The 15,674-nt window shown below is 43.4% G+C and overlaps 1 protein-coding gene across 2 annotated transcripts in view; it reads right to left on the reverse strand.

The window, feature by feature from the left end:
* The window catches only part of SLC9A7 (solute carrier family 9 member A7), a 117,578-nt gene that overhangs the window by 36,425 nt on the left and 65,479 nt on the right, over positions 1–15,674 (reverse strand). For both annotated transcript variants that reach the window (XM_036304355.1, XM_036304356.1), the window contains exons 6-10: positions 5,411–5,516; positions 4,720–4,861; positions 2,985–3,090; positions 2,702–2,790; positions 2,496–2,609 (exon numbers count right to left, since the gene is read on the reverse strand). In XM_036304355.1, the coding sequence (XP_036160248.1) occupies positions 2,496–2,609; positions 2,702–2,790; positions 2,985–3,090; positions 4,720–4,861; positions 5,411–5,516 (557 nt within the window). The remainder of the gene's footprint in view (positions 1–2,495; positions 2,610–2,701; positions 2,791–2,984; positions 3,091–4,719; positions 4,862–5,410; positions 5,517–15,674) is intronic.

Below are 15,674 nucleotides of genomic sequence, written 5' to 3' on the forward strand. Positions count from 1 at the left end.
GTCTCCAAAACAAGTGGTATTCAATTGACCAACTTTCCCAACCTCCTGGCCCATTCGTAGCACATTAAATGCACCGTTGTAAATGCCTGATTTCATTATGCTGCTATGATCAATACAGTCTATCTTAAAATGAGTCCAGAAATAAGCGAAGGTCCCATGGAAGGGGTGGGGAGCTGAGAGAAGCAAACAGCGTGGTGGGGTCTTTTGGAAGAAAAACCACAAGAAGAAAGAATTACTGACCTCTGAATCAAACTACGAAGACAAAGTTTGCTGGGTAAGCTCATAAGCTGTGGTTGGAAGTGAACACCAGGGCCCGGAATGACCAGGAAGATCTACTAACAAGAGGTGGGGAAACTTGAAGCATTCATAATCCTAAGACAGCCCAAGCCGGTTGCTCAGTGGTTAGAGTGTCAGACTGAAAGGTCCCAGGTTTGATTCCAGTCAAGGGCATGTACCTTGGTTGCCGTGCTCGATCCCTGGCCCTGGTTGGGGTTGGGACATGTGCAGGAGGCAACCAATCGATGTGTCTCTCTCACATCAATGCTTCTCTCTCTCCCTCTCCCTCCCTTCTACTCTCTAAAAATCAATGGAAAAAATATCCTCAGGTGAGGATTCACAAAAGAACAACAGAAAACCCCACATAATACTAAGACACATTCATGTGCCTCACAAGAATCAACCTGGGAAGACTTTTCCACTTCAGTGGCTGAGGAACTGTACTGTGGAAACCAAAGAATTCAGGGAAACCAGTCATTCGTCACTTGCTGAATTTAGAACAGAGCCCAACAGAGAGCTCAACAGAGAGTGCTCACAGCCCCCATCACAGAAGGAAAGCACCGTGGGAGCCAGAGGAACAGGAAGCTTCCGTTTCGGCAAAGCACCAGCTGCCACAGCTGCAGCTGTTTCAGACACAAGCACGGGCAGAACTATCTTCTGCCTTCTCCGGGGTAAAGCACTGACTAAAATTTTCTTCTTTTGTGTTTTGTTTTGAACAAAAGGAAACAGGTAGTGCTTATAAAGCCCATTCTACTCCAGAAGCCATGCAGAAGTCCTCCCTGGTAAGCAGCCTTCAGGATTCACAGAGGACCTAGCTGGCCCTCCTCCAGGGTCCTCATCTGTAAACAAGGGCTGGGCTCTCACTATCTCTCACAGGATGCCATGCTAGAAATACAAATCAAAATGGCATGCAAGGTCTTTCCTCATCAAGAAAAACAACACTGATCCCTCAGACTTTTACCTGTTGGATTCTTAAAATATATTGTTATTGATTTCAGAGAGGCAAGGAGAGGGAGAGAGAGATAGAAATATCAATGATGAGAGAGAATCAATGATCATTTGCTCCTGCACGCCCCCTATTGGGGATCGAGCCCGCAACCTGGGCATACGCCCTGATGGGGAATAAAACCAGGTCCTCCTGATTCATGGGTTGATGCTCAACCACTGAGCTACACAGGCTGGGCTTGCTGTTAGTTTTTTTGACAGTCAATCCAAGAAATGAACCCCAATGGAAGCAGATAACTCTCTAAGTGCAAGGATTCTGATGTAGCATTAGACCATCACCACCATCTAGCTGCTTGCTGAGTATCACTTATTCCTGCACAAGAAATAAAAACTGAGAAGAAAAAAAAAGGCTTCTTTTTTGCCAGCATCCCAAGACCTAAGGATATCCATGAGGCCTTGAAAAAAGCAAATGTGAATGCCCAGCAATAGAGAACTCCTGCTCGGGATCTGGCAGTCCAGGCTGAGCTGGATTGCTACAGTTCCAAGCCTCAGAAAAGTTCACCCGAATGAAAACAACAGGGTCTGAGGCCAAAGCCCTCAGCTGTTGATCTACTGCTAGGTATTCACATCCTCCTCACTTGAGAGAAGCTAACTCTCAAAACTGTGTCTCTTTCCAGAAAACTGCACTCCCAGTAGGACTAAATGAAGGACCCCAGTGTTTTTCCATTTGATTTTTCCTTCCTCTCCCTTTTCTCTTTCTGGGGAAAAAAAAAAAAAGTCTTTTCCACGATGATATGTTAAAGCTTGGGTAAAAGCATGCTTATTGCCTACGAGCTCCCCTGAGCTGCCAGGAAGGGCTGCCATACCGGTGTGCAGTCAAGAGCAAGAGTAATAACCTTCAGGTTTTCCAGATGGGGAACCTCCCGGATTGGAATTCACTTGGCAAAGAAATAAAAATAGTTCTGGGGACAGACATGGTTGCCTACTGTTAGATCTGCTAAGAAGGGCTCTTTACAAAACAAACTGCTGCCTGCCAAGCACAAGTGTAATAGAAAGGCCATCTTACACAGAAAATGCAGAAATCCACGCCAGTCCTTTAAATCAAACACATTCAGCTTTATGAACCTTGTAAGCCTTCTTTTTTCTCATCATAAAAATACCTGAACTCACACTGGCTCAGCCACCCACCGCAAACAGACATTATTACTATAGCTTCCTCTGCAATGGTGGCGTTTCTGTCTAGAAAATTGTGGAACCGAAAAAAAAAAGGATACAAAAGCTCCAATGATGAAAATGGGGCTGAAAACGTGCTTCTGGAAGGTAAACAGTGCCAGGCCCATGTAGGAGAAGATGAAATTCTCTGCCAAGAAGTGTAACACCTCAAAGAGCTGCAGGGAGAGGGAAAAGGAAGCATTAGACCTGCGGGTCCCCTCCCCTTGTCGTCACAGGGAACTTGTGAGGACCCAGGGCTCGGGCTCACCTGCTTCGTTCGACTTCTTGATTCCACCGACAGGTTGTTGTAGGTGTAATGGGCTTGTGTGATTCCACAGAAAAGGACAGCTACAACACCTAGCAGGAGAGTGTGGGTTTGTTTTTTTTAAAGCAAAGGAATAAAAGGCAGCAGGAAAAATCCCTGGTGAAACCCAAAGTGAAGATAGGCAAGCCCAGCAGCCCCAAGCCGCTGCTCTTGAAGAATTCTTCCCTCCCGCCAAGCTCCCAGATACAGTGAGGGAAATGGTGGCCCCAGGGCAGAGAAAACCCACCTGTAAACCCGCAGGCTTCTGCCAGGAGGAAGGTGCTCCAGGACATGAGGAAGAACAGCGCGGTCTCCAGCAGGGGGAAGCAGTGCAGCTTGGTAAACTTGGTCACGTCAGCCCCTGTCAAGGAACTCATCTCCAGGAACACATACCAGAGTCACCAAGAATCGCATTCTATTAGCCCAGGATCCTCTTTCTAGGGGCCTTCCTTTCCCCTCAGCTCTTCTTTTGAGGGCCCCAAAGGTGCTGCTTGCTTTTTAAAGGAAGAAAAATCAAGCTTCCTAGGAGAATAGAGGTTACGAAGGGCTGGGAAAGGGGGAGGATCCTGTTTAATGAGTACCCAGGTTCTGTTTGGAATGATGAAAAAGTTCTGGAAGGAGATAGTGGGGCTAGTTACACAACATTGTGGTTGTACTTAATGTCACCGAAATGTACACTTAAAATAGCTATAAGGGCCAATTTTATGTTATATACATTTTACCACAAATTTTTAAAAAAAGAGTAATGTCTGGGGGAATGGGGGGGAATGTGGGGATAAGGACACATATGCAATAACTTAATCAACAACAAAAAATTTAAAAAAATGAGTAATGTCAAATCCCAAACACCATCAAGGCAGGGGAGGGTGGGTGTAAGGGGGAGAGATCAACCAAAGGACTTATATGCAAGCATATAGGCCTAACCAATGGACACGGACACCAGGGGGGTGAGGGCATGAGTGGGGGGGATGGGGGGTAATGTGGGGGGGGGGATAAGGACACATATGTAATAACTTAATCAATAAAAAAAACATTCATAAGTCACATGGGCCAGCTAATAAAAAAATTAACAGAAAAGGGGGAATTGCACAGTGTGAATTTGATCTCAATAAAGCTGTTTTTTGTTTTGAAATTAAGCTTTCTAAAGAAACTGCAAATGTGTTTTCTGTGCCCCTCGCAATGCCCATGGCTCTGAAAGGCACAGTCATGGCCTGAGGTTAGATCTGACAGTGCGGGGAGTGCCCAGGGATGGCTTGGGAAGATGAGGCTGTGAGACCTTGATTTCTGCAGGGCAGAGCTAAGCCTAGAGTTACACTGCAAACATTTCCACATCCCCTTAGCTAGGCCCTCAACTGTCATGTGTTTTTGTAATGTTCTTATTGATTTCAGAGAGAGGAAGGGAGAGGGAGAAGAGTATTAGAAACATCAGTGATGAGAATCATTGATCAGCTGCCTCCTGCACGCCCCCTACTGGGGATGGAGCCCACAACCCAGGCATGTGCCCTGACTGGGAATTGAACCATGACTTCCTAGTTCAGTGATGGCGGACCTTTTGAGCTCGGCGTGTCAGCATTTTGAAAAACCCTAACAACTCTGGTGCCGTGTCACATATAGAAACTTTTTGATATTTGCAACCACAGTAAAACAAAGACTTATATTTTTGATATTTATTTTATATATTTAAATGCCATTTAACAAAGAAAAATCAACCAAAAAAAATGAGTTCACGTGTCACCTCTGACACACGTGTCATAGGTTCACCATCACTGTCCTAGTTCATGAGTCAATGCTCAACCACTGAGCCACGCCAGCTGGGCTCAACTGTCATGTTTGACCAAAGTGACATTTCAGGAGCCCCCAAACCCCGTTGGAACAATAGATGTAAGACTCATTTCTGAAAGGAGGAACTGACAACTTTCTTTTTGCAAGTGTAACATCACACAATCATACCCAAGCAGGGGCAGAAAGTACAAAAAGGATATTAGAGCGGTCACAACACCAGTCACAGCTCCCATGGTAAAAGAGCCACTAAATATACCTAGAAAAATGCCAACTGACTTAAAAAAGGCAGCAGCATCAAAGGCGTGAGTATTCAGCCCTGCTGGCTGGTAGGCAACAATAGACCTGGAGTTTAAAAAGAAGAAAAAAGTGTTAAAAGACTGCGCTGGCTTTACACCATGGTGCCAAAAACTATCAACAAACATAGATATGTACAGTCCGCCAGGCACTCCCTATGGCAGTGGTTCTCAGCCTTCTGGCCCTTTAAATACAGTTCCTCATGCTGTGGTGACCCCCAACCATAAAACTATTTTCATTGCTACTTCATAACTGTAATGTTGTTACTGTGATGAATCGTCATGTAAATATCTGATATGCAGGATGGTCTTAGGCGACCCCTGTGAAAGGGTCGTTCGACCGCCAAAGGGGTCGCGACCCACAGGTTGAGAACCGCTGCCCTATGGTGTCTTCATTGAACTTAATCTGCAGTCACCATGCTACGCTGGTACAACATTCTGATTGCTGACGACTGGACAAAGCAATGTAACATTATCCATCAAGCTGAGAAACCTCATTTAGAAAAACACCCAATTCAATAATTTAACACTTTTCAGACGGGCCTCTGAGCATTCAGGAAGCCAGTCTCTCTTCCCGGGCAGACACAGTGTTACTTACGAGGACAGCACAATGGCAACAGCATCATTTAGGACGCTTTCTCCGAACAGAAGTGCATAGAGGTCCACGTCTGCATGTAACTCATTAAATATCGCCAGTACAGTGACTAAAAAGTGAGCAAAAGCACATCGGTTAGTTTCTGTTTCTAACCTTAAGCCATCGATGACAAATTTATAGAAGCAATTCTTATGTTCAGTGGGACAGGGCAGTTTGGAGTCAACGGCGCGTTGTCTGTCTATGGCAGAAGTGAGGATGGCAATCTTCCTAATCAGGATGAGTGGTGAGATGATGCTGGGTTACAATAACACTGCACTGAAACACTGCCCTTTCCACTGGAAGCCCGTCACACTTTGAAACAACCTCTATTACAGAACTTTAAAATACATAATCACAATTGCCCAGCCAGCATGGCTCAGTGGTTGAGCATTGATCTATGAAGCAGGAGGTCAGGGTTCAATTCCCAGTCAGGACACATGCCTGGGTTACAGGCTCGATCCCCAGTAGGGGTCATACAGGAGGCAGAAGATCTATGATTCTCTCTCATCATTGATGTTTCTCTCTCTCCCTCTCCCTTCCTCTCTGAAATCAATAAAAGTATATTTTTTAAAAGTGCATAATCACAATGAATACGATTCGGCTCTACCATTGGGCAGAAACCTTATTTTATTGACCACTGTGCTCCCAGAGCCCAGCAGAGGGTTAGGGAGCAAGAGAAGGCTTTAATGATGGTTTTTAAAATAAGTCTTTGTTTAGGACAGACTATACGTAATTACACTTCTCATAGTCTCCATATTTCTTAAGTGTTTAAAAATCAGCTAGTCTCCAGACCAGCAGTTCTCAAACTTTTGGCTTCGGGACACCTTTACACTCTAAAAAATCACTGAGGCCCCAAAAGAGCTTTACTAAAGCAGAAAAAAATATGTATTCATTTAAAACTACTAATAAACCTATTATGTGATTACATATTTTAATAGAAAGCAATTATATTTTCCAAAGCAAAAAAAAAAAAATAGTGAGAAGAGAGCCATTGTTTCATATTTTTTCACACCTTTTAAAATCTTGATTAATGTAAGACAGATGGTTCTTATCTCTGTTTCTGCATTTGATCAAAAGATAGTCAAGAGGAGAACCAAGATGGCGACATAGGTTAACGCTGGAGTTTGCTGCCTTGAACAACTACTTCAAAAGTGAAACCAAAAAACGGAAGGGACATCACCCAGAACCACAGGAACGTTGGCTGAGTGGAAGTCCTACAACTAGGAGGAAAGAGAAACGCATACGGACACTCAGAGGAGGCGCAGTGCTGAAGTCAAATTCTGAGGTGCGGAGTGCGCGGAGCGGGCTGGCGGCGGAGGGCGCGGTTGGCGTTTTCAATCGGGAGGGAGTCGCAGACTCTGAGCTCCAGATCCGGACGAGTCTTTAGGGACCCAGACTCAAACGGGAGAAGCGGGACTGTCTGGCTTCGGTCAGAGCGAGTGCAGCTTTCTCTCTGAGCTTTGCAGCGGGTGCTGGGACTCAGAGAGGCAGAGCCCCTGGGGACAGGACTGAGAGCCGCCATAACTGCTCTCTCCAGCCCACCCTGTTGATCCTGTGCGACCCGCCCCGCCCAAGCCCTGCACAGAGGCATTTGCCGGATAGCCTCAGGCAAACGCCAGATTAGCACCTCCCTAGAGGACAGAAGTTCTCTCACTGCTGACACAGCTGATTCTCATAGCCACTTGGTCTGGAGGTCAAACCCTCCCTGGAATTAGCTACAACAATCAAGATTTAACTATAAGACTGCGAACAAAGACCACTAGGGGGTGCACCAAGGAAGCATAACAAAATGCGGAAACAAAGAAACAGGACAAAATTGTCAATGGAAGATATAGAGTTCAGAACCACACTTTTAAGGTCTCTCAAGAACTGTTTAGAAGCCGCCGATAAACTTAATGAGATCTACAAGAAAACTAATGAGACCCTCGATCTTATATTGGGGAACCAACTAGAAATTAAGCATACACGGACTGAAATAACGAATATTATACAGACTCCCGGCAGCAGACCAGAGGAGCGCAAGAATCAAGTCAATGATTTGAAATGCGAGGAAGCAAAAAACACCCAACCGGAAAAGCAAAATGAAAAAAGAATCCAAAAATGCGAGGATAGTGTAAGGAGCCTCTGGGACAGCTTCAAGCGTACCAACATCAGAATTATAGGGGTGCCAGAAGATGAGAGAGAGCAAGATATTGAAAACCTATTTGAAGAAATAATGACAGAAAACTTCCCCCACCTGGTGAAAGAAATGGACTTAAAGGTCCAAGAAGCGCGAAGAACCCCAAACAAAAGGAATCCAAAGAGGACCACACCAAGACACATCATAATTAAAATGCCAAGAGCAAAAGATAAAGAGAGAATCTTAAAAACAGCAAGAGAAAGAAACTCAGTTACCTACAAGGGAATACCCATACGACTGTCAGCTGATTTCTCAACAGAAACTTTGCAGGCCAGAAGGGAGTGGCAAGAAATATTCAAAGTGATGAATACCAAGAACCTACAACCAAGATTACTTTATCCAGCAAAGCTATCATTCAGAATTGAAGGTCAGATAAAGAGCTTCACAGATAAGGAAAAGCTAAAGGAGTTCATCACCACCAAACCAGGATTATATGAAATGCTGAAAGGTATCCTTTAAGAAGAGGAAGAGGAAGAAAAAGGTAAAGATACAAATTATGAACAACAAATATGCATCTATCAACAAGTGAATCTAAGAATCAAGTGAATAAATAATCTGATGAACAGAATGAACTGGTGATTATAATAGAATCAGGGACATAGAAAGGGAATGGACTGACTATTCCTGGGGGGGAAAGGGGTGTGGGAGATGTGGGAAGAGACTGGACAAAAATCGTGCACCTATGGATGAGGACAGTGGGTGGGGAGTGAGGGCGGAGGGTGGGGCGGGAACTGGGAGGAGGGGAGTTATGGGGGGGAAAAAAAAGAGGAACAAATGTAATAATCTGAACAATAAAGATTTAATTTAAAAAAAAAAAGATAGTCAATATCACACGTTAATACAGCCTCAGGAAAACCCAATTCACTGTATACTTGTTAAAGAATGAAAGTTAAAATGACTACAAACGTATTACTACTATTTTCACATCAATGTTGACCTTATAGACCCCCTGAAAGGGGTTTGGACTTTCTCAACTTTGGTTCCGTTGACATTTGGGACTAGAAAATTCTTTGTTGTGGGGGGCTGCCTTGTGCATTGTAGGACAGTTAGCAGCATCCCTGGTCTCTACCCACAAGACAGAGTAGCACTGTGCACTGAGCATCTGGATGCCTGATTGTAGTAGGAGCCTGGGCACCAGCTCAGGACTGTTAGCCAAGATAAACAGCTATTTGTTTAAGCTGGTATTGCCAGGTTTTTCTGTTATTTGCAGCCAAAAGCATCACAAACTGATACAATTAGAAAAATAAACCAAACAAATGTTTAGCTTAGTGAATTATAAGCCAAACCATTCATGTAACCATCATCCAGTTCTAGAAATGGAACTTAGCCAGCTCCACAGAACTCCCCCATATGCTCCATCCCAATCTCAAACTCTTCCTTCACTCAAAACTAATAACCATTAACCTGATTTTATAGTAACTGCTTCCTTTCATTTCCTTATAGTTTGGCCACCCAATGTATATTCCCTGACAATATCGTTTGGTTTTGCCCACTTTAAAATTTATTTTTAAAAATATGTACTTTTTAACATCTCTTTCACTTCACGGGCCCCCCCCCCCTCCATTCCTTTTGGCTGACTCTCTCTCTTTTCATGATGTCCTATTGTTTAGTCCTCTCACTTTTAAATTTTCTCATAATGATATACACAGTTCTTTCATAACTTCTATCATTTTTTAAAATTTCCCTTAGGTTCTGTTGAAATATTAATAACGTTTTGTCTGCCTTGGGACCCTATTTTTCTGGTATGACTCCACTTTCTGTAACTTGATTATTCAGAATGATTACCTTCATTTTTCTGATTATAATATGTTTGCAAGAAGTTCAACCTCAATCCATTTCTGCTCCTCATATTAAGTCAGAGGTAGGAGGCCCAGCATAGATTTCCTTGTTTCATGGCTCTAAGGCTCCCTCTTCTGGTTTTACATTGAAGTATTAAAAACATGGCCTTTGGGTGTAGCCACATCCCCAGCACTCAGATCTACTTAATCTGCTCTCCTCCACTTTCTTAGCTTCTTTCTCCTTCAAAGCCCCATCAATCGAGGTCCATGGTCCTAGAAGTTCATGTATAGGGAGTGGCTTCCAAATAGATCTTCCCAGGGTATTTTCTGAGAGCCCTGGGGGCTCAGGTCTCTCCAGAAGTCTCACACCTCTAGTCTCCTTGCCCACACCCACCAACTGAAGCCCATAAAGTCCCTCCCAGTTTTACTGTTGTTATCTAACATGCCTATGAAGTTGTTTACTCCCAGTGGGGACCTCTCATTTTGAATGTGAATACTTATGGGAAATTTCTGGGTTCCCTGACAGTTAAAATGACCAACAGCCCCCTCCTCTCCCCTCTGCTTCCTCAACACATCTGCTGCTTCTAGCTCTAAGTCTCACTGCTGCTGCTGGTTTTACCCCACCAATGGGTAGTTGTGAATTCATGAGGCTACTCTGTCAGGTAGTTGTGTAATGTGGGTGAGACACATCCAGTCTGTTAAAGGCTTGACTAGAACAAAAAGACAGTAATGGAGAACTCAATCATCTCTCTGCCTGGCTGTCTTTCAGCTGGGATGTCAGTCTCCTCCTACCTTTGGACTTGGACTGGAACTATAGCATTGGCTTTCCTGGTTCTTAGGATTTAGGACTGCTGATCCTGGGACTTTTCAGCCTCCATAATTGCATGAGCCAATTCCTTATAATTTCTCAATTTCAATCTCTTTCTTGCTCTCTCTCTCTTAAACACACACACACACACACACACACACACACACACACACACACACACACCACATACATCTCCTATTTGCTCTGTTTGCCTGAAGAACCCCAACTAATACAAAACTCTACTAGCTTATCATTACCGTTGACCCTTAAACAATGTGGGGGTTGGGGTGCTGACCCCCTTGCACAGTCGAAAATCCATATAATTTTTGTCTCCCTCAAAACTTAGTTGTCCCTCAGTATCCACGGGGAATTGGTTCCAAGATCCCCTGTGGATATCCAAATCCAAAGATGCTCAAATCCCCTATATAAGATGGAGTAGATCAGTGCCTTCCACATCTGCAGACTCGCAACTGTGGATTGAAAATAGTACAAGTATTTATTGAAAAAAAACACGCATGTAAGTGGACCCATGCAGTTCAAACCTGTGTTGTTCAAGGGCCAACTGTATGTGACAAAAGAATTGTCTTGTTTTTAACCCAATGTCAAAGAAAAGTTAACAACGATAATAACAATTATTAAGGATTTACCATGAAGTAGGCACTATGCTAAACATTTTACAATCTCACTTAGTCCTCATAAAAGCCTGTGGGTAGCACTATCGTTTCTCCCAACTTAGAGAAAATAAATCAGGCCTTGTATAATGGGCCACCTTCTACTGCAATATCAAAATTCCTAAGCTTGGCCAGTGTGGCTCAGTGGTTGAGCATTGACCCATGAACCAGGAAGGTCATGGTTCAATTCCTGGTCAGGACACATGCCTGGGTTGTGGGCTCAATCCCCAGTAAGGATCATGCATGAGGCAGCCAATCAATGATTCTCTCTCATCATGGATGTTTCTCTCTCTCCCTTCCTCTCCGCAATAAATTAAAAACACTTATTTTTTAAAATTTCCTAAAACCTCAGCAGTTGAACCCAAGAATAGTTTTATCCATTACTCATACGACATGTCCACTGAGTGCTGGCACCTGAGGCTTCTGTTCACATCAGTCATTCAGGGACTCAAGACTGATGGAGGCTAATCTCCACAAACAGAACACAGGGCTGACAGCCCAGGAGATCTGGGACCCAGGACTTTATGAGTCAGGGTCCTGGCAGGAAACAGATGGCACACCCTCAAATTGAGCAATTTGAGGAGTGTTTAATAAGGGATTATTTATAGAAGTGTGGGGAAAGTACAGGAAAACCACAAGGGAGAGGGCAGTACTCGAGGCTAAAACAGGGAGCTTTATACCATCCCTAGGCCGGAAGGGGCCAGAGAAGGAGTGACTGTCAGAACCAGGAACTCTACAGAGATGGTCACCTGACAGGAGCTATGACCTTTAATCAAGGGATGCAGCCAGGCCTCAGGGACCCTGCATTTCCACCTTCCTTCCATCCTCACACTAGTGCTCCCCTGTGGATGAATCAAATGGGAAACCAGAGGGCAAAGGAACCTCTGAACTCTTCCATACAAGTCAGCCGCTTGGCATGGAGAAGAAAGTGGAGAAGGGTGGAGAGTAACTCTAGAGGGGCACACGGAGGCATCCAACACAGCCACCCACTAGCTATGAGAACTCAGCACAAAGCAAAGTCTATAGATTTTAGCCAAGTGAGGGTTTGAGCTACATGATTTTCAAAAGCTCTTCTGACTTTACTATTTTCCTGAAATACTACAATTATCAGTAGTTAAAAAAGTATAGTTAACTCATATATTCATGACAATGAAGGCTAGCTTGCATAATTAAAACAATTAACATTTATATAGCACTGATCCGAATCTGACTGCTCTGAATTTTATTTCTTATTCCTCCCGCCAATCACCTTATAAAACAGGACAGAGCCTGGCCGGTGTGGGTCAGCGGTTGTGTGTAGACACATGAACCAAGAGGTCACAGGATCCATTCTCTGTTAGGACACATGCCTGGGTTGCGGGCTCGATCCCCAGTAGGTAGCATGCAGGAGGCAACCGATCAATGATTCTCTCTCATCATGGATGTTTCTCTCTCTCTATCCCTCTCCCTTCCTCTTTCTCTCTAAAATCGAGAAAAACATATTTTTTAAAGAAAAAAAAACAGGACAGGAACTCTGCCCATTCCCCCCACCCCTGGGCAAGGCTGAGCCCAACCAAGATTAGGAATATGAGTGCTAACACCAGGAAGATGACTGGGGGGGGGGTGGAGGGGGGGAGGATGGAAGACTAGGTAAGTGACTTCTAAAATGGGGAGTAAACAGACTCTTCCACCCCCAGCAGGACCTTTGGAATCAGAGAACAGGGTCATATCAGCTGTTTCCAACTGGATAAGAACAGAGAAATTAAAATGGACTGATGACTGCGGGTACAGCTATCTAAAAAGCACGGGGGGAAAATAATAAAATAGCAGATAGGGGAAGAAGGAAGTATCAAGAGCCTTAATTTGTTCATTCAACTAACTTTCCCTGAACACTTCATCTGTGTACTAAAGAGCACTTAGCACTTGCGAACATTCAGTACAAAGAGGTAAGAATTGTGTACAAAGTAGATGACTTAAGAGCTGTGGGAGCAAGTAACTGAAAGAATGAGAGAAGAACTAGGCAGGTGGCAGATTTGAACTGAGTCAAAAAGGATAAAAGAAATACTGACCAGCCCTGGCTGGTTTGGCTCAGCAGATAGAGTGTCAGCCTGTGGACTGAAGGGTCCCAGGTTCAATTCTGGTCAAGGGCACATGCCCAGGTTGCGGGCTCGATACCCAGTTGGGGGCATGCAGGAGGCAGCCAAACAATGACTTTCTCTCATCATTGATGTTTCTATCTCTCTCTCCCTCTTCCTTCCTCCCTGAAATCAATAAAATATATATTTTTTTAAAAAGTGATAGATCCTCCCTTCCCCCAACTGGTGGGCGGAGTATGATGTAACCTGCAGCCCAGAAATACCTGAGTGACTAACCAGGTACCTTATATGGACTATACATTGGACCACCAATCCACGCCTGCCAAATACCCTAAGCCCTTGTTCTATATGGACAATGCAGTAAGCCACCAATCAGCGGGCGCCGAGTACACTAAGCCCCCACCCCTTCCCATTCAGCCCCCCAAAAGGCGTGCCCACCCCTGCACATGCTGCTGTCCTCCCCTTGCGAGGCAGCCCGGCAGGTGCTTCTCCTCTAATAAAGCCTGTAGTCCTGGTTTCGGCCTCTGATTTTTCAAAAAGAAATACTGACCAGCCTGAGGGATGCCACTAGAGAATTACACTTTGACACCAATCATAGATTTTGAAACCTGTGAGTAGGCTTGATTGACTCGAGGGGTATAAAAGTGACAAAATTAAAATGAGAGGAGTCACTTTATAATGGTTCATAAGAAGGAATAACATTAATTTTCTTTGGTAGCTGCCTAAGAATACACTATGGATTGGAAATTTCATTTTCTTTCCTGAACTGTGGATCCATCTAAAGGAACAGTCCACAAAGATGGCACATGGCACCCATGACACGTAACCACAGAATGGCTCCTAGTCACAGAACAGCTTCCACCATTCCACACATGTGGTATCTTCTTCAATAGGAAGACCAAGGACTGGTGTCTCAAGCCAAGTACAGAGTAATCAGAGACAAAGATTTTTGTTCTTTCGTATCAGTCAATACCACTACATATCCCAATGCCAGAAGTTTTGTTTGATGTACCAGACACGCGAAGTCAATTTGGTCTTATGGTCCCCTCTAACTCTATACTTTAGTTTTTATTGGATGGTCCAAGTTTTCAAACCGATTTTTGGGAAGCTGGTAAAACACCTTTAATTTTAAAAAAACATTCTACATTTCAGAAAGATTTCCATTAAAAAGCAGTTAAAGTTAATGTCCTCATGTTTATTAAGATTTAACTTTCCATTTCCTAGAACTTTCAATTTATATCAAACCCTTACTGTGCCAATCTTCACAGGCAAAAAAACAAACAAACAAACAAACAAAAAACAAGGTGTACCATGGAAATGTCTGCTATTATTTTCCACCACAGGATGGACACAGTAAAGTGGCACAAACAATTACAAAGATAATCTGGAAAAATAAGCCTTTTAACCAATTAAATGAAGCAACACTAATAGCTCAGAAAACATAATTTCAGTAATCTTTATGTTACACTAACCTCCCTTTGCTTGTTGGTGATACTAATATATTTCCAGAGAAACAAAGACCTTTCCTAGACTTATGACGAATCTATTTCATTTTTAAAAATATTTTTATTGATTTCAGAGAGGAAGGGAGAGGGAGAGAGAGACAGAAAATATCAATGATGAGAGAGAATAATAGATCAGCTGCCTCCTGCACGCCCCACAATGGGGATCAAGCCTACAACCTGGGCATGTTCCCTGACTGAGAATCAAACTGTGACCTCCTGGTTTATAAGTCGACACTCAACCACTGAGCCATATCAGCTAAGCAAGAATCTATTTCTTAATAGACACATTTGGAGATAGTCACAGACATTACAGTATTAAAATAATAAAGCCACTTTCAGAATGCTCTTTAGAAACGTGCTGGGGTTAAGAGATGAACTGTTATTTATTTTTTAAAAAGCACACAAGGAAAACAGAGAAATCTGTGCCTGATTCAGATGTGGCTAGAGACCAATATAATTAGCAGGTGCTATGCTCAATGTTTTACATGTGTTATGTCATTTAATCTTCACAATAGCACTAGAAAATAGGTACCATTATTCCTACTTCATAAATGAGGAAACATGACACTGAGAGGCCACCAGCTCAGTGACTGGCAGGGCTTCATTGAAAACCTCTGCCTACAACTGCACATCCCACATTCTTTACACAAACAAGGGTGCTTCAACCAACCAACTCTTCAATATAGATACTTACTGGTAGAGTGTTGGGGTCAATGGTTTGGGGAACATTGAGATTTTTCAGAACCACATAACTATCTAGAGCTGTGCTATCCACGTGTGGCTACTTAAATTTAAATTACAAAATAAAATTTAAAATTCAGTTCTTCAGTTGCACTATCACATTTCAAAAAAGCTACATGTGACTACTGGCTACCACAATGGACTGGGAAGGTTACAGAACATTTCTACCGTCACACAAAGATCCATGGATAGCACTGATCTAGAGAACCCCCAAGAGGCACGGTGAAGTAGGAGGGGAATTTAGTATCTTTAAGATCTTTTCTGTCCAGAATGTTAGAGGACGTCGTAGACCTTTCCATCCCCACTATTAGGGCAGGATCAGCTTTTTCTCCGTAAATTCTTTCCCTAAAGTGTACCCTCAATAGTTGACATTAAAGGAAGGAATAGCTGTAACTATTTTATGCAAACTGATTTAATTATGGGTTCTGACTTGGAGAAGAGAGGTTGTCTTGTTTTATCTTTCTTGTTTGT

Source organism: Myotis myotis, unplaced genomic scaffold (assembly GCF_014108235.1).
Source record: "Myotis myotis isolate mMyoMyo1 unplaced genomic scaffold, mMyoMyo1.p scaffold_m19_p_4, whole genome shotgun sequence".
In the NCBI taxonomy this organism is placed as follows: domain Eukaryota; kingdom Metazoa; phylum Chordata; class Mammalia; order Chiroptera; family Vespertilionidae; genus Myotis; species Myotis myotis.